Source organism: Stylophora pistillata, chromosome 6, assembly GCF_964205215.1.
Source record: "Stylophora pistillata chromosome 6, jaStyPist1.2, whole genome shotgun sequence".
In the NCBI taxonomy this organism is placed as follows: Eukaryota; Metazoa; Cnidaria; class Anthozoa; order Scleractinia; family Pocilloporidae; genus Stylophora; species Stylophora pistillata.
In genome coordinates this window covers 26,666,891-26,692,334 of record NC_142524.1, presented here as the reverse complement: position 1 = coordinate 26,692,334, position 25,444 = coordinate 26,666,891, and the positions used below count along the sequence as shown (strand labels likewise).

Here is a 25,444-nt window from a genome sequence, read left to right as displayed (position 1 = left end):
AATTGCGATTTTCTAGGCACGAATTGAACATATGTTTCATCCCTTGGGTCTGGTTATTTGGTTTGTTTGTTTGAATGACCAGTGTTATTTCGTCAATTATTGATCAATTGCTTTTTCGCAAGTCTTTTCGGAAAGAAATTACAACCCTGCTGGAAAACGCAACCGACACACACTCACACACATATATATGAATACACGCACACACACGCGCACACACACACACACACACACAGATATATGAATACACACACACACCAACCCACACACCCACGCACACACACGCACGCACACACACACAGACAAACACACACGCACACACACGCACGCACGCGCACTCACAAACACACACGCACCCACCCACACACACACACACATACATGCACACAGACAAACACATATATATATATATACATACACATAGATATACACATACACATATACATACATATATACTTAACAATTATTCTACGAGTGCGCGTTGGATTTGAGATGATAAATAGCCAACGAGGCGCGTAGCGCCGAGGTGGCTATAATCATCTCATATCCAACAAGCGCGAGTGGAATAATTGTTTTATCAAAAACCTTCAATTAAATTATTAAATTATATAAAATTTTTAGCTCTTTTTTAATTTTAAGCTAACGCGTACGCTTACCATATTTGTAGATTATGATATATTAGCTCATATACCATAGTGACTAAGGCAATAAAAAGTCTTGAATTGCATTATCCAGTCTTTAATAAATACATATATAACTGCAGACAGTACTGTTTCGGCTTTCTGGGCCTCATCAATGCAGTACATTCCCCTAAAATTACGAAAAGCAGACGTACTACAGCTAGAACTCGTAGAGGTAGTTAAACTTTTTCAGGGTCCTTCACTCTAACAAGTACACCGTTTCTGATTAAACTATTGGCAAGTAAGATAGGCTTTGATACAAAATTGCAATTATAACAAAGTTTCTTTCTAAGTTCCACCTAGATTACATGGTGCACCTGCATTTAAGCCATCAAAACCAGTACTACATTCACGACTTTGATTTTGTCTCCCCATGACAAGTTAGGAGTATTGAATTGTTACTTGATTGCCAACAAAAAACCTGCACTAGACATGTATTTTAATATTCACAATTCCAAGAATAGCTAATAAAAATTTCAACCGAACATAACGCAGATGAGTTGTAAGACAAGAAATCTCTGCATTCAGGGATGACTTTTTGATCATTTTTCCTAATCACGCACCGAAGAACGTGCCATTAATAACAAAAGATTCATTAAGTCATTTTCCTCTTTCAAATAATCAGCCTCGATGTATTCTGTCCGTCGAGTGAGAACAAGAAGTCTTTTCTCCACTTTTAGCATTCGTTCCTCCGTACATTGGAGGATACTTTGAGAATTCAAACAGAAAGGCTCTGCTTCAGATAGGCACATGTTGGCGAATGTTGTTTCATCGCAAAATAACCTAAATTCAGTCCGATTACTTCCCTCTTGAAAAAAATCTATTAAACGTTCCTCAATAAAACGTGCCATTTCAAGCTCTTCTGCGTTCTCCTCTGCTTTTGTTTTGGCATCACCGTATGATTCGTTGAGGACAGAAACAAGCATATTCATGAGGAATATAGTTGTGGATAGACAAAACAATAACGCAAACGTCGGACCAATAAAGGGTTTGTCATTTCGAAGAGCATGCATTGGGACTGCTTTTCCCAACAGGAATTCGAATTGAGATATGACTGCATTGAGGTAGCTAGAATACTCTAATACTGCACCGCCAAAAAACTGCATACCCGTTACAACAAATGCATTAAACACGATCAGAAAGAAGAACACATAGGATAGTTGATAGCCTATAGATTGCCGAAAAGATGAAAACAAGTAAATTACGTGCGGGTTAAAACGAATTAAATTCAGAAGCTTGACAGTCACCATGAACACAGCGACTGCTATAGACGCATTTTCTAGGTTAAGCCAGTCCAAGGCTGTGTGAAAATGCACGATTTCGTAAGGATTGGCTTGAATAGTTTTGATAGTGTTCAATACGCTTTTGGCTCTGATCATGTAAATTGCTACAGAAGCCACAGAGAAAATAATTATGAAGAAATCGACCATATTCCAAACAGATTTAAAGAATCCTAAGCGTTGTTGATAAAGATGAACTAACATAACTATGACGTAGAATAGAACCATTGCCATGAACAGAAACTGGCCAATTAGGAAAAACATCAGAGCTCCCGACTCAGTGCTGTACAACTCAATTGTCTCATATCTTCTCGAAGTGTAGGCTGCACCAGTAGCTATGGCCTCGTAAAAGTATGTGGCAATACTGATCAAGTTTGTATGGACATTGAAAACAGCAAACTCAAGAATTACAGCTCTAGTTTGGCGATCAAGCCATCCATTAGCAATAGTCTCGTCGAGGACGCCTTTTGCAGTGCTTCCATCATATCCCATGACTGCCGCATAACCGCCCCCTTCATACGAGTTGTACGACGCTAAGATGGGATCGTTGCGAATCTCTGCTGCTGATTGATATCGCCAAGGCTTAGGGCAAATTTGGAGAGCATTGGGCCACGATGTATTGCTGGCGAGAGGTATCCAACCTGGAAGGCTTAGCAAAGTCGTGTCCTCGTTTTCTGGAGAATAGTCGTAATAACAATCTGATATCATTTGCGGGAGCGCTCTGCAGGACTCTTTAAGTGAAAAGGAAAGAGAGGTAGTAATTATTAGTGGTCATGATAAATGGTAATAAACTGAAACAGAGAAAGAAAAATATGCCGAAAAAACATAAGCAAAGCTAAACAAAACAAACAAACAAACAAAAAAAAAACCAAAAAAACGCTAGTGAAGTTTCTTAATATCGGGCTGAAAATTGGGATTTAAAATTTTCTTTGAGTCCAGTCGTAAGCAGCAAATTAAAATGCATTATAAACATGTGTATGAGTCTTAATGCGTAGCACCCTATTTTCGAGAAGATAAAATATTTTCGTATCACTAGACATGTATTTACACTTATTTCAATTGATCAGATCAGTATGATGTTTTCCTCTTTCAAACTATTTAAAAAAATTCAGAAGCAATTTTCAAATGTGTATTAGGGACTTTGTCCACTGATTTAGAAGTTCCATTTGCCTGTCCTCATTGTACGAAAAATACGCTGTGAAAAACTGTTGGTATACGAGAAAGATTTATTGTCATCTGAGTTTACTTTTTTTAATTCTTAGCTGTCTCAACCAAGGCATTCCCACCAATATCGACATCTTATTCTCGATGTACACATCGTTTTTCTCTTCAAGTCCATTATACCACGCCTGATTGTAAATGTTTGATATAAATTCGTTCTTCAACCATGCTTCCAATTTATGTGCATCCGTTACCTAGAGTGGAGAATAAAAAAGATACAAAGTGTAGATATTAAGATCTACGGACCCGTCGAGAGGACAAACTTTGTGATCCCCAAGAAAGAACAATTTAAGATATGCCTAACTGATTAGACGTGAGGCCAGGATTACTGGATATTAGCCGAGTTCTTTTGACGCATTTTTAGTGACTGACAGGAAGCCTAAACGCGAAAAAAGAACAAGACTAATCTCCAGCCATCTTTTCCCAACAAGCTTAAGCAATCAAAGAATTCATTTACTCTGCAAAAAGATACGATGACAATCAAGAATGCCTTTTTCATTTCGACATCCGAAAGGAAGGTAACTGTGTTTGTACTACAATTAACCCACGAGGATCGTTTTTTCTCCTGTTTGACTCTCTTCAGCCGCTTTTTGAGACTTCCTCGCCAACATTGTACGTAAGCTACAAACTTTTTTTCTGGCACGAGATCAAAGCGGACAATCCTGAACGGGCAAGATGGGCTCATTTTGCTTCGAGAAAAGAGAGGGTTTTTATTCAGCTGAAACCATAATCTTACCAGATTAAACTTAGTTATTCGATTTCTCATCTCAGTTGTCATCAGAAAACGATTTCCATTCTTGTTTCCATAAGATACGATAGCCAAGAGAAAGACAAATATTAAATGCAGAATAATGTCTTTGGTCATGCTTGTTAACTGAGCTTCTTTTTTGGATCTCTCCCTCATTTTTTCTCGTTGATATTTCTTAAAGCGCTGTTTGGGATCATCACTCAAAAAATCTATCTCAACTTCCTGCGAATCGATAACAGTTTCTTCTTCTTCTTCGCATTTGCCTTTGTTCTTTGTGGTCAGGAGAAAGGAAATAACTATGACTACCATCATGACCTTCGTTGGCTGTACAACAAAAATATCTTGTCCATTGGAAATTAAAATAGAAGCAAGCCATTGCTCAGAGGTTTCCTTTCCCCACATTAGACTGTAAAACAGCGTAAACGTTGCTGCTGTCATGGTTGTACAGAAGCAGACAAACCAGCCTATATAGACAAAGAAATGAGGAAGCATACAACCGGTGTCTGTTATCTCATCCAAAAGTCGTTGGGCCTCGTCTATCACTTGGTATTTCTCGCTCCTTTTCTTTCTTGGTCTGCTAGACTTAAAGAGGAAGGCAATAATAATGTTTATAGGAGCAATAATTATGCCACTTTGTGCCCCAATGACTATCTGTTTCCAAGAAAACTTAAATGGCCCGACCTGTATAGCACCGTCAGATTCACCACCAATGTTATAGAACATGGCATTAGCTATCATTGCACTAAACAGAACTGCAAGGCAGCATGAAGCTCTCTGCACACGTGTAAAGGTACTGCTACATGCTTTTCCAAACACTGACATCCACAGGTGACTGTCGGCAATTTTCCTGGCAAAACGTGAACGAACCTGAGCTGAGAAGGTGGAGTAAGATCGGCTATCCACAGTAACCTCTATTTGGCCGTCGTCTTTTTCCAAAGCAAGCCACCTATTAATGGGGAACACCCACCTTTCTTCGGTCTGACGATCTTGGATGACTACGGTCTCTACAAACCAAGACGGATTATCACCCGAATTATCGTGATCCAAAGTAATCTCTTTTAGAGGGCCCATTGATTCTTTCATCACGAGAACAAAGCCGTTGATACTTCCACGTCCGAAAAGCTCGCTCGTCTCCCCTTTTTCTCTTAGTGGAATCTGACTCTGATCGTAATTTTCGCCCTTGATACTAATGCTTATGTTTGCTGTTGTTGCTGAATGTTTCCAAACGCCGGTGCTTATAACCATATCGTAATAATAGTCTCCTTCCTTGACAAGTGGTATTAATTTAGGAGGGAAAATCTGGAAAAAAGGAAACACTCTCAGATGAAAATAATTTGAAATACTCGTCTGAAGTTTGAAATTTGATTACCTTGAACTCATCTCTCTTGTCAGCCTTTCTTGCAAAAACCAAGACAATGAAGTACAGAAGGAAAAAACAGGCAATTGTCACAAGAACTGAAATGTTGCCACTTTCAGCAAGGTTTGAAAACTCAGTAAACACTTTGTCGAAGTCAATTGGATTTGGTGCCTGGATGAAGTTTCCACCAAATGATGTTAAGTGATTGCAAAGACATTTAAGATGGGTAGTATTCGAATCTTCGCTAACCTTTGACAAAACGAAAAACTCAACTCAACGCAAAATAATGAACAAAATATTGTGCATTAGTTTATACTACAAAAGTGAATAGTGCTTTTCTCGCGCGCTGATAGGCTGTTTCAGAAATAAATAGCAAGTACTGTTCACCTTCGAGCAGCTAATGAGACAAAAAAGTGCATTAGGAGTTCAATATTTTACAATTTTTCTGTAAATTGAAAGAATTAAACTAATTTTTGGTATTTGTGTGGCATATACTAAAAAAATTATTCACCTCCACTTCGATGAATAATTTTAAATTAAACTCAATCGCGATCTTGATTAAATACAATAATTTTAATCCCGAGAGAAATTGGTCACTCCTTCAGTAATAAACCCTGAAACTCGTTTGATAAAAAGAGAATATTTAAAAAGCAACAAGTTGATCAGTAGTTTTACCCCTCAAAATACTTGAAAACTTAAGGGGAGCCACGAGGCGCAACCGAATGATTTCACTGCAAAATTTTGAACATTTTTAAGTCAATTTTATTATCAATAAGGTTATAGACAATTGAAATTGAAGTCAATTTTTTTTGCAATAACACTTACATTTTCATGACAGCTTATGCACCAAAGTTTTCAGAAAATCATCAGCGCTTGAAATGATCGATTCAGTGTTACTTTGTTGTTTTTGTGCTAGGTTTTCTTGTTTTAATTTGTGTCTTGTGATGACTTTTGCAATGAAATGCAAGTAAGAGATGGGTGGTAATAGGCTTTGTTATCCTCAATAGTTTTTATTACATTGATAAATATATCTTCAAGTTCGTCTTCTTTCAACCTCGCAAACCGAAGACCGGCTTTCACTTACTGAAGATTTTTCCTCAGTCTGCTTTCTCTTCCTCGTCGAGAAGTTTTTCTTCAATTCTCGGAGTTTACCGATCTTTAAAATTCGGCATTTTTTCGCTGTCCATACTTTCAAAAGTTGTTGTTTTTTCGCAAGAAAAATTGTTTTTCGCCGACATGGCGAGGAGTGCTGTGCGTTGGGTTATATGAAACGTCGGTTTTTATCGTCTTTAACCTTATTGATAATAGCTCTCGACCAATGAGCGTGAAAATGTCTACAGTTATTTTGAAAGTCTAGATTAACATTTCATTCCCATAGGTAATTTATGTTCGGAATGACTAATCAATCGCTTCCTCATTGAAGAAGAGGAAACAGTGAACTTGACTCACTACAGCGTACTTAGCACCAGAAATATTATCAAAGTATTCATTTTTACCCGGCAACCTTCCGCAGTCCACTTTTCTGTATTTTCTGACCAATACAAACAACTCGACTGGGTGATGGTCAAACTATAGTTAAGGTCAGTGTTTGGATCATACTTCGGAACCACAGTGTTGAGAAATCCTTTGGGTGGGGGATCTTTAACGCCAACGCATGACCGTCTTTCTCGACGATGACCAAAACAGGATCTTCTTTGCCTAGAATGTTGACTTTCATTCTTTGGGCTTTCAAACAACACGCCCGCGTAAAGGAAACCCGACTTGGATGGTATCACTGTCACAGACTTATCTCTGACTGATCTCTGACAGGTTGAATTAACATCTGTTTGGTTGTCACATGTAGATGTAAAGATCAGTGTGAAATTGAAGTCAAAATCATCTATCGTTGGTCTTTTGCCAAATTTTATGAACAACTTGATTTGTATTCCTGCTTTGACCTCACCCAACTTAAGAGAGACAGGAACATTGGCTAGTTCTGCGTAATAACTACGAGCTGACATCTGATTTGGCTTAAGAAAGTTGTGCTGCGTCCCGTTGGTGGAGTTCTGCGGTGGACTGGAAATCGGAATGATAATCTCGATGTCGTTGTCAAGATTTGATACATTTATATTTGCCGCGCTGTTACTTTTAAGCTCAAGACTCGTGATACGTGATTTAATTTTCTTGCTGCTATTGTCCCAGGTATAAGGGTTAAAATCAATAGCCTGCATCTGAAAAAGAAAACAAGATATGGCATTATTTGATAATAAGTAAAGGAAATTGCTGTAGACTTTGCGTGTAAAAAATGGTGTTAAAGAATCTTTTATCAAATTAATGAGGTAAACGTAGTTGCTTACCATAGTTTAATTACAAATTAAGGTAGCGCTCTAATGTATCATGCCCAGCAAGCGTGTTAGAATAAAAATAGCTTCGAAGGTGTTACCTTTGCATTTATGTCTCCACCACCTATATTTCCAAGGCTGCTTGGGAGTTTAAATTTACTTGGTCCATCTCCCATGCTGAGTCCTTTTGCATCATTAGCTGTGACCTTTTTCAAAGATATTGCCAAGTTTGGAGTTTTTAGGACCAGATCTTCTGATGGAACCAAGCGGCCGAAAAATGCATCACTCATGTTGCTTAGTTTTTCAGAGGCCTTTTTCACGAACTAAAAGGAGGATCAAAGATTAGTGTTCAGGGACATGATAACGTAGTCATTCCCGCCCGATAACTTTTCCATTTTACTAGACCTTAAAAGATCTTTATTCATAATTCCTTTCGGATGGACTCATCGGTCTCGCCTTTCTGTTTAGTTAATACTTACTCTTATCTTTAGAATTGAGCCATCTTGAATTAGCTGTCGAAATACGAAATCCGAACAAGGAATTGTATGGGGAAAGGACAGACATATGTGATAATTACATTTCGAACTTTACTTGTGATCTTTACCTCTGGAGAGGGTGGGGTAACAAGCGAGTCTGTTTCATCCTGACTCGAGCCTGCAGCTGACTTTAGAACATTTGTGAGACAGCCTGTAACACTTGTAGCTGTTTGTTCCAACAGCGGTGTAAAAGGCTCCTCCGGATCGTTAAGGGTGGAAATCATCATATTTGCTGTACTATCCGTCAAGCGCATCGTTAATTCCTTGAGAAAATAAAACCAAAATGTATTCTCCCTACTGAAGTCAGAGTTATTAAGATACTGAAAAATAGTAGATATTTCGTTTATTATGATTTACCCATGAGGATAAGCCTGTTGTTTACGACGGGTTTTAGCTACAAATCAAAACATTTTATTTATTTTCGATCGGAGGCTTCGGTGGGGGTCAAGGAACCCAGTAAAGCTTTCGTCATTCAGAATATGTGCCTTCGTTGCTTAGTATGTCGCAGGGTCCATATCGCGTTGTGGAGGTACGGGCTTGAACCAATTTGAAGCTTAAAGCTTTCACCTTTCCACAACAAGTTATTCGATCGCAATTTGATTCGGTGTAAGTTTTCTACAGATGCCCTTTCATTGACGGTAATCATCTTTAGGTTTAAACTTGAATTTATGTTAATTTCTACCTTAAAAAGGATTTAAAAGGAAAAAAAAAGTGGCCTACCATATTGTCATTGTTGCTGTTACTGCCACTATCACTGCAACTGCCACATTCATTCCCTTCTCCCATGGCCAAACTTACAACTGACATAACCATACGAGACATTTCAAGACTTTCTGGTGTTATGGCTGTAAACTTCGTTATCAATGTATTAGAAATCTAGCAAAAAGAAAAAAATGGCTTACCTCAAATTATTTATTGTACATATTTTAAAGTGCTACAGCGACCAAAAATGCACCTTTTCTTTTCTCCTCAGAGGTTGAAAGTACTTAACCTAAGTAACAAATTTTCCAAATCTTAAGGCAAAACTCCACTGATAAGTAAAATTATTTTTCCTGTAGACTCGCGATCGAAATAGCCAGCAGTCTTCGAACTACACAACTCCGCGCGAAGAAGAGGAAACTGGGTCGAGAACGGAAGTGACGTCAACGGCTCAACAAATGTGGCTAATTTGGTATGCCGAGAGAGAGTTGCTTTTCTTGTTCCGCAGGAAAGAAGGAATAGAATTCGAAAGAATTGTTCCCCAGCTTTCTTTTGCGTATTTCTTGCAAAGGCATGCCTTCGCGACGTTGTCCAAGTGAGTCGATGACGTCACAACTAAAACTGCTGTAGTTGTTTTCGCGGGCTCTCTAGTGTGTTATTCGAGCAATGGCGGAAGAATTTTTAATGTCTTCGCGGCGCTGTTTTTAAGGAATAACGTAAAATTTGAGAAACTTAATTACGCTTATTCTTATAGTTTAGGGTCTAAATGAGAAGTTAACACCAGAAAATTGGGAAAATAAAATGCAAAAATTTCGTCGCACTAGCTCTTTAAGTATGCCTAGCGACATAAATAAACGGAAATCGCTATACGTGTTCTGACAAAAACAAAAAAAAAATTAATCAGTAAATTTTAAGTTATATCCCTGACTGTATTTGAACAGTATTGTAACGTACCAATGCCTTGTCCTTAGGGTCTAATTCTTGTCCACATTCGGTTTTTTCATTCGCTGACTTGAAAACAGAAATACCAAGTTGAACAGCTTGACTGAGTTCACCCTTGTTGAGGAATTCATCGAGCTTATTACCTTCCCCGACTACAAAACTTTTTAACTTGATTGCAACCTCGTCTGGTGATGCAGAACATGGATCAAGACCAGATGATGGCCTTACCTGGAATGGATAAGTTAGAAGTATCGAAACATTTTCTTAACAAGGATGGTTTTTTTGACGTTTAAGTTATAATCATAAGCTAGCCAAGCGACACTGAGATAGAATTGGAAAATATCGGAGGTTAAATAAAGAAAGAAAAAAAGAGATAAAAGGTTAGCGAGCCCACAGAAAGAATTTTGAAACAGTGTTTATAAATGAAATTGGAAATGCGTATATCATGAGTAAGCGCAAATAATTATTTCATCAAAACGTTAGCTCGTATGTAATCAATTGCAGTACCTTGATAAGTAAATTCTGTAGAACAGATACTCCAACCGCATTCTTAATAACAATTGTGACTTTTAGTTTAAAATCATTTTCCGGCGATCCTGCAGGTAATATTGTCGACACAGACAAGGGTGAGGTGCCATAAGATATCGGCTCATTTCCAAGTGCAAATTCATACGTCAGCGGTAAGCTCGTATCCTGCCAATCGGAGCACTTAAAAGTAAATTCAGTTTCCAGTGAGACGCCTTCAGAGGCAGACGACGCGCAACTTCCGCTGTGAGGCTCCCCAGCGGTTTCAAAGAGAAGCACAGAAAAACCGTATGCTCCTTTTGGAGATGTTACAGTTAAAGTTAAATTGTACATCGATTTGGATTGTAATGAATTTTTCTTGATGATCATATTGGTAGAATTAACAGCAGTGGAAGTCATGTTGGGTAAAATAGGTATGTTTTCCCAACTGTTTGAACTGCTGAGTCTGGAGAGGCGCCACTCGTAGACAGATCCATCACAAGGAGAATTAAGACACTCTGATGTCACCCGGAGCTTATTTGAAGCAGAAACTATTGTGCCACAATCTACAAAGCATCTAAGAAAAATAAAGGAGAAAAACATTTCAAATAAATGGAAATACGTTAACTTCAAGAATGAAAAGACTTCTTTATAAGATCTATATTTGCGAATTATTCTTTCAAACCACCATCTGCCAGCCTTTACAAGAGCAATTCAAAGTTAGTTTTGGGGTAGTCATAACAAAGCTCCAGTATTCTATTTAAGTTCTACAGCCAGATAAAGGTTAAGAGAGACTGAAGCGTAAAATACTCATTTAATTGTGATAAGTACTCTACTTCTCTATTTTTGGCAGAATCTCAACCCGTCATTGGAACGTTGTACCTCTCTCGTTGTGTCTCTCCTTCCCAGTGTAAGCAAGTTTGCTTCTGGAAAGCTTGTTCTCTTACACTAAAAACATCATAAGAGCTTCCGTTTCCAGGGTCCTTGAATATTACATTTTCTCCCATTTATCGTTTATGCCACATAACAATTACCTAAGGGTCACCTGAGGTACCTCTCCATCAGCTATTGCAAATGACATTCCGGCGAGGGAACTTCTAACATCCTTAGACACAGTCAGCTGTAGGAAGTAGGTCTGGTTGACTTGGAGTTTACTTGAATTTATAGCAATGATTGCAGAGTTTAACCTTTCTTCGTTTTGAAAAGAATCGAAACAAGTGTTGCTTACAAAAGTGTCATTCCGACAGGACCAAGTGAAATTGAGCCCAGTATATATTCCAGGACCAATGTCTGCGTCGTAACTTAAAGAGCCATTCACGGTGACAATTTGGTTGGAGCCCCATCGTACACTGCTTCCCCCATCAAGAATGGCCCGCACAGGGGCTGCAATAGCTTTAATGAAGCCATAATCAAAGGCGTTGAGAACCTTTGGAGATGCTGGTTCTCCCACTGCAAGTGTAGCATTAAATTTGACTTGATAGATGCCAGCTGGTATAGATCGTTTGTTTATGGTCCACTCCGTTGTCCCTTGACTAACTATAGTTCCAAATGCTGACTCCGACGCAGCTAGCTCCATTTCGCTAACCACACTCCATTCAAAGGTGCTTGTCAGTATAGTTAAATCTTTATTTAGACCCTGTATTATGGCTTCTTGGACACTTTTTACTGAACGCTGCACAGGTGTGGCCTGATACTTGTCTTTTGAAATGTTTCTGATGGTTACTGAGAAATCTCCTAAGAATAAATGATATATTTACCCGCGTTTGTGTATCATATCTTGTAATTTGGTTTTAATTCCTGATGGATTTTATTAACTATGGATTAGCGCCAAGTACTTCATTTCGTAATAATCGATTTTCAAAGCCTAGGTGGAATCGTACCCTTTATTTAATGTTTCTTGTCCAGGGGGTAAAAAGCCAACATACTGATGGTAATAACAAATAAAAAGCTAAACCGTCTGAAGCTGAAATTTGAAATAGTTCTTACCAAAGGGCTCACATGAGATCCCATCTCCAATGTAGTTTTTCCGGCACTCACAGCTGAAGGATCCAGGATGATTGAAACAGTGAGCAACTCCATGACAGTTATGAGTTGATATTGCACATTCATCAATGTCTATGGAATCAGAGGAAAGGGTCAAGGAATTTAATTGTGTCGGGTTCGTCCAATAACGCTCAGTATCAATTCCTTCCCAATAGCGTAAAAGTGTGTCTTTTAAGCTGGCAGTGTATTGCCGTAATGAATGAGAGACAACGTCTAGTTATGGTAGCTGAACACAGAAACATTTCTCACCTACACAAGTTTTTCCATTTCCTTCATACCCTACAATGCATGTGCAGTTGAAAGATCCATTCGTGTTGTTACAAACCGCGAATGGGTCGCAGTTGTGCACATTTATGGTACATTCGTCAATATCTGAACGAAAGAAGAAAATAAGACACCAGTGGTCATTAAGATTAAGTGTACATCACTGAATAGCAAAAGCAATTATACTAGAACGAACTTCGTTTGCTATCATACGTCAATGTAACGAATTTTGTCAGGTGCTCTTTGTTGCAATGACTGATGAAAAGCGGAAAATGCAACTTACCCCGTGTTTACACTCAAGCGTTTACCAAGGTAAACATTAACTGACTAAACCTTGGTACATTTGTACAGTGTTTATACTGGCTCAAATAACTAAGGTAAATCTGTCATCAATCATCAATCACAATCTAATCGAATCTGCGGCAATTACTAAATCCACGCATAAAATGCTCGCGTTCAAAAGAGAAGTTGTGGCTCTTGTAGTCATCGCGTTTTATTTTCTTGTTCTTGATCAGCAAACCCAGGAATCGAGATTGCAGCAGCTCTTACGTTTGCAGCACCTAAATAGGTCGAGGAGAAAGCGATTAATTCTGCTACGAATTGCCCTTCGCAAGACAAGACGCGTTATACGTGTGTGGTCGTGGCCGAGAAACCAATTCTGGTTGGAGACTCTATTAAACGGAAATTTTAGAATATCACGACGTACGTTGTTTGCCATAACTTCTTCGTAGACCGAAACCAAACGTGAAAACCTGGTCTCGAAAACGTGATCGAATGAGACTGGCGCAATCCCGACACCGCGAAATGTGAAATTCTATGCGACCGCAAGCGGATGTATCTGTCACCCAAACCTTGGTTACCAACCTTAACCATGCCTGCTCGCAGGGTAAACCGAACTTTTACCTTAGTTAACTTTCTATTCTCTTGAGCGCCGTTTACCAGGGTATCAGTTGGCGTTTACACACGAGAAATATTTACCTAGTTAACTTAACTCGAATACCTCGGTAGCACGCTCAAGTCTAAACACGGCATTAAAACGTTACCAAAGTATGCTGAGGCCGTAGCTTACTCCAAATTACTTCTTTTGCGTCTTTTATCGCGTGGACAGAAACGCCGTTAGATGACCCCTAAGACGAGACACAAGGTCGTATAGCTTTACATTTACTTGATAATACACGTGCCAATGAGAAGTACGTACCCCAGCAGTTTACACCATTTCCTGAGTACCCATTTAGACAAGTGCAGTTATATGAGCCAAAAGTGTTGTTACACTGAGCATTTACATGACATTTGTGGTTCTGATCCTGGCATTCATCTTTATCTAAGCAGAAATAGTAATAGGAAAAAAAAATTGCCATTTTTGTATATATATCATCATCGTCATCACCATGCATGCTTGATAAAAAAAATGCATGCTCGAATTTGTGGCCTAAATTAGCTGAAATATGGAATTTTTTTTAATCTTTAAAAAATATAAACGGTGGTATAGTCAAGGCATTGAGTCAAAAGAAAAAACGCTGGTAATTTTTCAGAACGTTTCACTCTTGCGATAACTTTCTAACGGCTATTCGTTATTTGTAACGGCAGCACTTAATTGAGCCATTTTTCAAAAGTTTGTTTCATTTCTCTCTATTTCCGTGTAGAATGTCTAAAAGAAATCCGTCACGGAAAGCAATGCAGGCTTCAAAATTAGTGACCAGCACTGTGGTCTGCCTTAGCTTTCTTCGATTCTATTGTCTCGGGTTCGTCCAATAACACTCAGTATCAATTCCTTCCCAATAGCATAAAAGTGTGTCTTTTAAGCTGGCAGTGTATTGCCGTAATGAATGAGAGGCAACGCCTAGTTATGGTAGCTGAACACAGAAACATTTCTCACCTACACAATTTTTTCCATTTCCTTCATACCCTACAATGCATGTGCAGTTGAAAGATCCATTCGTGTTGTTACAAACCGCGAATGGGTCGCAGTTGTGCACATTTATGGTACATTCGTCAATATCTGAACGAAAGAAGAAAATAAGACACCAGTGGTCATTAATATTAAGTGTACATCACTGAATAGCAAAAGCAATTATACTAGAACGAACTTCGTTTGCTATCATACGTCAATCTAACGAATTTTGACAGGTGCTCTTTGTTGCAATGACCTGATGAATTGTTGACAATGCAACTTACCCCGAGTTAACACTGAAGCGTTTACCAAGGTAAACATTAACTGACTAAACCTTGGTACATTTGTACAGTGTTTATACTGGCTCAAATAACTGTCATCAATCATCAATCACAATCTAATCGAATCTGCGGCAATTACTATATCCACTCATAAAATGCTCGCGTTCAAAAGAGAAGCTGTGGCTCTTGTAGTCATCGCGTTTTATTTTCTTGTTCTTGATCAGCAAACCGAGGAATCGAGATTGCAGCAGCTCTTACTTTTGCAGCACCTAAGGAGGTCGAGGAGAAAGCGATTAATTCTGCTACAAATTGCCCTTCGCAAGACAAGACGCGTTATACGTGTGTGGTCGTGGCCGAGAAACCAATTCTGGTTGGAGACTCTATTAAACGGAAATTTTAGAATATCACGACGTACGTTGTTTGCCATAACTTCTTCGTAGACCGAAACCAAACGTGAAAACCTGGTCTCGAAAACATGATCGAATGAGACTGGCGCAATCCCGACACCGCGAAATGTGAAATTCTATGCGACCGCAAGCGGATGTATCTGTCATCCAAACCTTGGTTACCGACCTTAACCATGCCTGCTTGCAGGGTAAACCGAACTTTTACCTTAGTTAACTTTCTATTCTCTCGAGCGAATAAAACGCCAACTGATACCAGGGTATCAGTTGGCGTTTACACACGTGAAATATTTACCTAGGTAACTTAATTCGAATACCTCGGTAGCACGCTCAAGTTAAAACGGCATTAAAACGTTACCAAAGTATACTAAGGCCGCAGCTTACTCCAAATTACTTCTTTTGCGTCTTTTATCGCGTGGACAGAAACGCCGTTAGATGACTCCTAAGACGAGACACAAGGTCGTATAGCTTTACATTTACTTGATAATATACGTGCCAATGAGTAGTACGTACCCCAGCAGTTTACACCATCTCCTGAGTACCCATTTAGACAAGTGCAGTTATATGAGCCAAAAGTGTTGTTACACTGAGCATTTACGTGACATTTGTGGTTCTGATCCTGGCATTCATCTTTATCTAAGCAGAAATAGTAATAAGAAAAAGAAATTTGCCATTTTTGTACATATATCATCATCGTCATCACCATGCATGCTTGATAAAAAAATGCATGCTTGAATTTGTGGCCTAAATTAGCTTAAATATGGAACTTTTATAATCTTTAAAAAATATAAACGGTGGTATAGTCAAGGCATTGAGTCAAAAACAAAAACGCTGGCAGTTTTTCCGAACGTTTCTCTCTTGCGATAACTTTCTAACTGCTATTCGTAATTTCTAACGGCAGCACTTAATTAAGCCATTTTTCAAAAGTTTGTTTCATTTCTCTCTATTTCCGTGTAGAATGTCTAAAAGAAATCCGTCACGGAAAGCAAAGCAGGCTTCAAAATTAGTCACCAGCACTGAGGTCTGCCTTAGCTTTCCTCGATTCTAAGCATAATCATTGAAGAATAATGGACAGAGAACCCTGCATAAGACATGACGATCGCCGATCTAAAGTTGCCCTTATTTGATTCGCCTATGATTAGTTACTTGCAACGGTATTTATCTTAAATTCTCACCTAAGCCAAAATGTTTTACCCTGTCTATTTGCTCTGCTGTCAATGCATCATCGTAAAACTGTACTGCAGTGATTCTTCCAGTAAGAAATGTGCTATGACCTTTCAATACACCAACCGTGACGTTATCTTGAGTAGCAATAGTGGTAGCAGCCCCCAGATTCCGTTGTGCGACTCTTTCGCCATTCCACCATAAACTCGCCGTTCCAGTCTTGCCATCATAAGAGGCGCCAATATGATGCCATTGATTTATTTCCAAGGGCTGATTGATTGTTAACGACCCGGTGGACGAGTAATCTCTACGGTGGAAGTGAACGTACCATCCATCCTGCAATGTCCAGATATGAACGCCCCAAACTGAACGTTTTCCACCATAATGAAGTACAGGCGCTTCTACCGCATTATCAAGATACAGCCAACATAGCAATGTGATAGAGGTTTTAATATCTAACCCTCCCTGATCATTTGGAAACTCGATGTAGCTGTTAGCATTCCCATGTAATTGATAAGCGCCACCTTCGTCAGCATTTGGACCAGTTGCAAAGGATACTTCTCCAGAGAATCCCTGAGGCTGTTTATCGTTCATGTCTCGTATTTCAAAAAATCTATTTAAAGGATAAATGGCTCTTGCATCTGGTATACTAACAGCTGCAATCGGCGAAAAAAAAAAAAAAAAGAAAAAAAAGAAAAAAAAAATATTAGTATGTCCACGGACAGAACTTAATCCATTGACCAAGAATACAAACTAAGGGTGGATTGACTGGCTCAAATTACGGTAGCAATTAAGGTTTATAGAGAAAAGCCCTTGAAGTGGCGCTGCTCAACTTCTTCTCCTAGTAAGACATTTTCATGGCGCGAAGAAAAGAAAATATTCTTCTTCCACTATTAACGCTTTGTTGAAGCTGAAAATCATCCATCGCTTCCACCGGCCTCGTGTGCGTGTGTAAACATGCCCATACTAAAAGTACCAGTCCTTTCTTAGGGCAAAAACTGTGTATTTTTCCTTTAACAGCTCTTAAACCGTTATTGTTGATGTATTCTGTTGTAAAGGCCTCCTCCAGAAGGGAAAAGAGAGGCCGAAATTAGACTAGGTGTGTAAATTCAAAGCTATACGAGTCTTCAACGGAGATGAAGCTTTTGAATTGTGAATAATAAACCAGTTTCAGAAAAAAATACTAAATGAATTCAAAACGGATGAATACACAATACCTATGCAACCATAAAGTTCTGCCCGCAAAGCCACCGCACCCGACCAAGCCTTTGGGCGAAAACGGATGAAACGTGCCGTGATTGGTGGGCGCAAGCCATGGTATACAACAGTGTCCTGGTCAGCATTACCATCAAATTCCTAGACATTAATCCATTTGCCAAAGATTAAAGACGGAGTAAAAATAAATGAATGAATGAATAACTGAACAAATAAACTGAGGTATGGTCTGTGGCAGTGCATCATTGTTTACGGCTATAAATCTAGCAAGCCTGAGCATAAATGATGATAGAACCTTTCCTTATTTGGTGCCCCATACCAGAAAAAAGGTGAATTTCACCATTCAGGTAACAAATTTCTATCGGTTGGATAGGGCGGTACGTTTTGTAATCTGCCGGATTTATTCAATAGCCGGCGTAGTCACTATATTAATAGCCAGGGTCAGAAGTGCTTCAAAGAAAGAGAAATCCCAAGCTTAAAGAAAAAGTAGCAAAGGTGTTAATAGTCAAAAGAGTTTCGCCAGATTTGTTCAAAACACGAGCAAGTGTAAAGCTCTGACCCTTTAATGGTTTGAAGGATTTTTAGCATGATGTTAACCCTTTTATGTATTTTTCTTGATATAGAATAGCATCTTAAGTCGCTTGGTATTTGTATCTTTTAAAATTGTGCCTTATTAAGAGAATTTTGACTTATTAAGATAATTTTACCTTATCCGTGTGTTCTCCTTCCTCTCTATAGTATTGGAAACTCACGCCATCCACACTGTACTGTAGCTTGTACTTGGTCACCTGATGGGGAAGAATGGTGCTATGTCTTCCCTGAGTTGCCACTCCTGTTACCTTGGTGAACAATTGCCCGAGATCAATCTGCAGCCAGGAGTTTTCATTAGTGCCAGCCCTCCAACCTCCATTGCCTTCTTCATAATTTAGCCTACCAAGCTTTGGGCCGTGATACGAAGAATACTGGGATGAAGCACTTATGCTTCCATCTGAGATTGCAAAGTTCTCCATGCCAAGAGGTTTTCCACATTCTAAAAGAAAAATGATAAACAGAAATGAGACACCCACCAGCAATATGCATTAACAAGAACAAGAATCTATGTGAATTATAACATCTCAAATTTCGTTAAAAGAACACAGAAAAATTTCGTTGAGGCAGGTGGATATAGGGTTGTAAATGGAAGGATTTAGGGGGAAAAAGATAGGTGCCTGGAGGTTTTACCTAACAGAAGGTTCAATAGAGATAGAGTGTCGCCAGAATAGATTTTAGGAACAATAATCAGCGACATGACTTAAACACAACAGAGTTCAGTATAGGCAAGCGCATGATAGTATCATATGGTTTAAAGTATCAGAATCTTTCAAGGTTTCTTATTATTGATATTTTTATTTCATGCCAGTATGTTTCCTAATTTCAAGCTATGCGGAGACATGAAATGACTAGGTGAACTTGATATCATCATGTAAATGGTGAACTCGACATGCTATCAGAATTTCTCCTTCAGCTGAAATCTTACTCAGAAATGCAATTTTGTTAGTGCTTATCAATATGCGCAGAAATATCCAAGCTTTTGTTTATTTTGGTCAGCTACTATGTGTATCAATTATCACGACCTACTTTGTGTAAATCTGATTGGTTTCTAGTGTGATTTATTGTTACTGAGCCTACCAGTAATTTACCATTGTACTTGAGCTATTACTTTTGCACTAGTGATACATGAAAAAAAGCACCTAGCTGTTTTCAGGCAATCAAGAGTGTAACTTTTCATGTATGTCAGTATTGTGATATGAATTAACCAAAACCAAACAAGTAACTAAAAATGGAGTTGTCGTCTACCAAATTAAAGCTTAATACACATGTGTTGCTACCAAGTTTAGATATCAATGCTAATCTGAATCATTATGAAGAGAATTTGGAAGAATGCCAAGCTTACAGGAAGTCATGAAATGTAAGGTTTGAATAATTCTGGGCATTACTTGCAAAAAAATAATACTAATCACAATTCAGTTGTGACATTAAACTACTAGGCTCTTATAAGCAATGGGATATAGGCTTTGTAGAAAATAATTTATGAAAACCAAAACTTCACATCATTCCATATTTTGTGCTGGCCAATAACTTGTTTCAATACTGGCAAGTAAAATACATTTAAATTGGACATCTTAAGCATTACACGCCAAAATGATCCTTAAAATGTGATAAGATATCCTTTCGTATATGAGCACGATCCTTCGCAGTAAAGCACTATTTGAGCAATAGTGAAAATCAAACCTGAAAAAAATTTCAGGCCTGTACGGGATTCGAACCACTGACCTCTGCGATACTAGTGCAGCGCTCTACCAATTGAGCTAACAAGCCAACTGGGAGCAGGCCATCAAATTAATTCGACATAAACCCGTAGATGATAAATCAAACAACAACAAACATATGAAACATATGTGTGAACTGCGGTTATGAGACGTATATGAGCACGATCCTTCGCAGTAAAGGACTATTTGAGCAATAGTGAAAATCAGACCTGAAAAAAAATTCAGGCCTGTACGGGATTCGAACCCCGTACAGGCCTGAAATTTTTTTCAGGTCTGATTTTCACTATTGCTCAAATAGTGCTTTACTGCGAAGGATCGTGCTCATATACGTCTCATAACCGCAGTTCACACATATGTTTCATATGTTTGTTGTTGTAAGATATCCTTTGTTTTCACGAAATTGCCTTGAGAGTAAATCCTTGACCGGTATTGTTCAATCGAAATGCCCAAACTTACTTTTGTCGTTCTGTATGCCTCCATGAATTCTCAACAGTGCAAGGAGAATGCAGTTACGATACAACTTATTTCATTTTGTGGCACCTTCAGGTGGCTTCAGACACTTTCAAACACTTTCAAACACTCTCAGACACTCAGTGGTGCAACTCACACCGATAGATCAAACCGATAGTTGTTGGCTTGCGAGAGTGCAATGACTCCTTTCAATGTAGTAAAACTCGTACCGAAAATTCAAGCAATTAAATGTTTTCTTTTAACAGCGTAAAAGCTCTTGCAGAAGCTGCAATTATAAAAAAGCCGGGTCTGGGTGTGTCGGTTTGTGATAGGAGCACTAACTCGTGATACGGTCACCAGGAAAAGATTAGTCGAGACTACGCTCGCAACCAAAATGGCTGACTCAGACTAGTGCGTGGTACAAAACTAGACCACGTGACAGGCGATTGATTCTCGTGGACAAATAGATAACTTAAAAAAAAAAATCAGATCGTGCCATACTGTGGCTACACAGTTTCTGTAAGCCACACAAAAACAATATTGAAAATAAATAGAGTAATGGCTGTCTGGAATAACCATGGGGGTAGCGGAGCCGGGCAGCCAAATCATAGCTGCGCCTTAGAGACTGACACTCCAAAGACAGTGTCCATTGTTCTTTACTCTTCTTTGCGAGCATTGATATCGCTTTACTGAAAATAAAGCACTATAAATAGCAGCGGTGATACAGGTGAAGCTAATAAGTCTGGCATAACCACTTTCAATATGCCTACCTTGACAACCATAAAGTTCTACTCTCAACCCTATTCCGTTCTCATTCCAGGTAATAGGTCGAAAGCGGATGTAACGAGCAGCGATTGTAACGGAAAGGTTGTGAGAAACAACAGTATTTCGATCCGAGTTTCCAGCAAATTCCTAAAACAGACAAGATATCAGTTATTTACAAATGTAATGTTTAAACTTTATCGGAAAATACTGAGTTAAAAAATGATACAGCGTTATATTAGGGCAAGACATTTCGCAGTTTGAATAGGCATTAATGGAGGCACGAGTCAGCGGAAAGATGACGGACGTTGCTCATGCTCATGAAGACTGAGCAACAAACACTCAGAAAAAAAAGTCAATTTCAACCAAGAAGCAAAATCCAAACTTGTGGCGAGAAATGGAACCCAAAAACAGTTATAAGGGTGCAGCTAGTGAAGCATCAATGTCAGTCGTTCCAAGAACTATGAATCAGTCTTTATTACTTGCATTCAGTTGAATAGTTAATTCGAAAACACTTTTTGGAAACCATGCGCTGAGAAAGTTTCTTTCTTAGCCTACTTTATCAGCTGCATTTCCTTGCTCCTTGTAGTACTCAAAATTCACTCCGTCGTCACCATACTGTAGCTTGTAACTGGTAACCCACTGAGGATAATTCGCCCTCCCTTGTGTTGCCACTTGTGTAACTTTAGTGGAAAAGTTGAACAGATCAATCTCGAACCACTGGTCAGTATCATGTACACCAGCTATCCATCCCCCTGTGTTATAATCATCTCCTTCAAAATTCAGCCTCCCGTTCCTGGGTCCATGCGCGCTATTAAATTTCGTGGAGGCTGAAAGTTGCCAATTCCGTATCTTGTAGGCCTCCATGCCCAGCGGATCGTTGCAAGCTACAGGATGTTTAGAAGGAGAAAGTAAAGTTACAAAAATATTAATTTGACCACAGACGTATACATGTACTGGTTGTTAATAATACTTACAGTGACATTTTTTCATTGAGTGAAAAATGATAAACCACAAGATCAAGAAAATTAAAGTCAAAGGCTGCAACACCGACTTGACTTCTTCCGCTCAACTGAGTTCCAACTCTCATCAGTAATTTTTTTTTTGAAAAAGTGCACTAGTTTGAAGAACCAAAGGATCTTGCGCTTTCTAAATGTTTTTTTCTATAATCACATCAATCTCACATAAACAATCAAAACTAGTTTCATTTTGGTTACTATGTTGGAAGTAAAATGCACCTTAGAAAGAACAATCTGATCGGTGTCCTTACCTTTTTCACAATTTTCTCCGGTGTAGGCTCCGTGACACTCGCAGAGGTAACTATTATCAGCCTTTTCGACACAGGATCCTCCATTTGTACATGGATTACTAGTGCATGGGTAAACTGAAAAATAAATTATATTCAGTCCACGATATTATGTCTTTTTCATTTTTTTTTTCTAAGTTTGAAAAATTTACTCAGTCTTCCACTAAATTGTTTCATTATTATCAAGGAAGTCTCCGTCTACCAGCAAAGTTATCATGCTTTACTGTTTTCCTTTATGATCAGATTTTGATATTAGGGACCTTACGCAACCACGACGGCGACGGCAACGAGGACGTGGAAAAACAAGAGATCTAATTGGCAGAACAGTAGCTCAGCACGTGAATTTTGAAACTTTGTACATTTCTTAGCCGTCCTATGCAAACAACAACGGGAAATCGCCAAAACTTGCGTCGTCTGCGAACCGAAACCGCGACGGCAAATTATTTTAATTTCCATTTGGAACTCAACGCTACTTTTATGCGTCATGCTGAAGTTGAGCTGTGGCGCCATATAAGACAGTAAGCTCCTGCAACCATTTTTGAAATTCTAACTAAAAGTAGAAATTAATTTTCTAATCGAAGTCTTCCTTTGCGTTGCCGTCCTGATTGCGTAAGGTCCCTATTATAAAGAAGACCGCAGTGCGTACGGTGTGTTAATGTTAATGCAAAGCTTTTGCTTGTGTTGTGTGCAATGATAATTGACAATGTCACCAGTTAATTTTGTTTTGTTTTTGTTTTGTTTTAATTCTAATTTACTTCTAAAGAATATGATATCTCCTCATGAACAATTTCCTCTAAGAAAGCTTCAAGGTGTAATTCATATAATCAAATTGCCTTCAGGTTGATTCTTGTTCTCAGATGTTCTCAAAATCTCAAGAGCCCGCTTTTACTATCTTCTCTCTTTTTGAGGAATGTCTTATAAGAAAATCAAAAGCTCGACTCACGTCACGATAATATGCTCATGACAACCATGCTATTAATATTTACAAAAGTTTCTTGAATAAAATAAAAATTTGGCAAGAAATATTTATAATCTTTGCGAACTCCCTAGAGAAATAATAGCTTTGTTTCACTCCTCCGTTGTATTTTTATTAAGAGATAAGAAGGGAAAAGAGTTCAAAATTTACTTCGCTTTGAACTTGGAACAATAACTGAGATATAGAAACCAAAATTGATAAGTGAGTCATTTTAATACTGGATTGATGAATCCATCGAGGAAGATGTTTGCCCGAAATTATCCACCCATTAGATCCAATGAGATAAATTCAATTTCACACTTTGAGTCTCCTATTCGAATGATTATTGTTTTTTCCATGAGTCACCAGTGAAATAATGAATCGAATCGAGCCTCGCAGCAAGAGTGTTCAAATTTAAAATTCACCGTTTTACTTCAGATACAAACTCACTGCGTATGGTACTGTGTTAAATGAACGTTTATTAGATACAGATTGCAGTGAGAGGTCTCTGTCTAAATGAAGAGAAGATTCGTACCGACCTCTTTCTTTGCGTTTTGAAAATGAGGGGAATTTAAAAAAAGAGAAAAATTCTCACTGAGCCGTTGTTAGGGTAGAAAATTAAGATAAAATTAATCTGGTAAAATCCATTGCTTTAGCATTTGAAATATCATTACCAAACTGTGTAACTAAAAGACTTGACTAAAAGCATTTTATGGGTAGGGACTCGAACCTGCATAGACGAATCCATCCCCAGTTGTTAGCATTAGTCCTTGAATGAAAAACCAAAAAGTCTGAAAAATGATATCAAACAACAAATCAGTGTACTTGCTGTCTCGGAGTGGGGACTGCAGTGTAAAAGTTTCGTCTTACCTTGCGTAGCATTAACCAGCCATCGGCGAGCATGATTTTTTCTTTTCAGTATGCCTTCTGCAAAGATTTTGAGGGCGTTCACTGGCCTCTTTAGTAACGGTATACCCTGAACCTCATATAAACAAAACAGTTATTTTTCTCGTCCTTTCCCCCCTGCTTCTGAAACAGAAAAGCTCGTTATGGCTGTTTGCACGGTGGAGCAGATGAATATAAGCCTCTACAAGAAATTTGTTTTAGAATGTTGTAGAAAGCAATTACAGAGAACTCACGGTAAGGAAAATTAATTAAGACAGCAATGAAACCCTGCTGTTTGCAATTGGCAAATCGCTGTCGTTGTTTATTACCCAAATTATGAATGACAAGGTTTGGGGACATTTCAACCACAGCTAAGCCTAGATCAGCTATTTCGGAGGAGACACTGAACTTCCAAGCTGTCTCCAAGACCAAAGACTAGTGAAAAGAGGTAACTTCGACTTTCACCAAACTCTGTCGCGAAAACGTTTTGAATTGTTTATTCTCCCACGTTAATGACATTTTACCGTGTCGACAATATTTCTAGCTCAACTGTTACAATCGGTTTTGCATTTGTTGCACAATCGTATGTTTAACAGATCGTGTGCTTTTATTTTTTAATTTTTTTGTTTTAGCCGAGTGTTGATAAAAGCATGTTTTGACAACAGTGAAAATCACGATGACTTTTTGGGAGTGCATCATTCCATTTTCACATATATTATTTATCTCATCCACCTATGTTGAACTGGAACTATAGATTTTTATCGTATTTTTCTTTTTTAATTTTGAAAAGCCTACTAGTTGAATTTATGTTTCTCTAAAGCAAGAATATGACTCAGGTAGTCGAAATAATATACTATCATTCAAGAAATAACTTTGGTTTTATTCCTGTTGGTAGGAGACATTAACAAAACAACGCCTACGGTAACAGGCTTCCACTGAGTACCATTATAAACTTTATTTTATTTATCTGTCAAATTTTATTCTAGAAATTTACCCTAGTCAGTTTTTAAAAGCTTAGAGACCATACAAGAGTGATAGTTAATTATGATATGTTGTCATGATAATGTAAGACCTATATAGTTTGATTCACAACAATATATAGCTGCCTGAAAAGGAAGTGACCCGTTCTACGTCAATTCGCCAGTAAGGATTGTGCTCCATGCAACTTCTCCATAATCAAAGAGAATTAAGATCGAACTTGGAAGAGACTAGTTATTTGATATCAAGTTA

At 38.4% G+C, this 25,444-nt stretch overlaps 1 protein-coding gene across 1 annotated transcript; it reads right to left on the bottom strand.

The window, feature by feature from the left end:
- Positions 1-1,201: 1,201 nt before the first annotated feature.
- LOC111345960 (polycystin-1-like protein 2) lies at positions 1,202-24,232 on the bottom strand. The gene is given in 24 exon segments (XM_088725109.1): positions 1,202-2,688; positions 3,204-3,372; positions 3,915-5,225; positions 5,296-5,532; positions 6,780-7,493; positions 7,706-7,927; positions 8,209-8,403; positions 8,861-9,016; positions 9,794-10,009; positions 10,289-10,862; positions 11,320-12,019; positions 12,272-12,400; positions 12,578-12,700; positions 13,791-13,913; positions 14,469-14,591; positions 15,682-15,804; positions 16,344-16,988; positions 17,550-17,688; positions 18,255-18,577; positions 21,077-21,218; positions 21,627-21,955; positions 22,339-22,452; positions 24,060-24,120; positions 24,200-24,232. Coding segments are annotated over 24 exon segments (8,388 nt in total).
- Between the last annotated feature and the right edge of the window lie 1,212 nt (positions 24,233-25,444).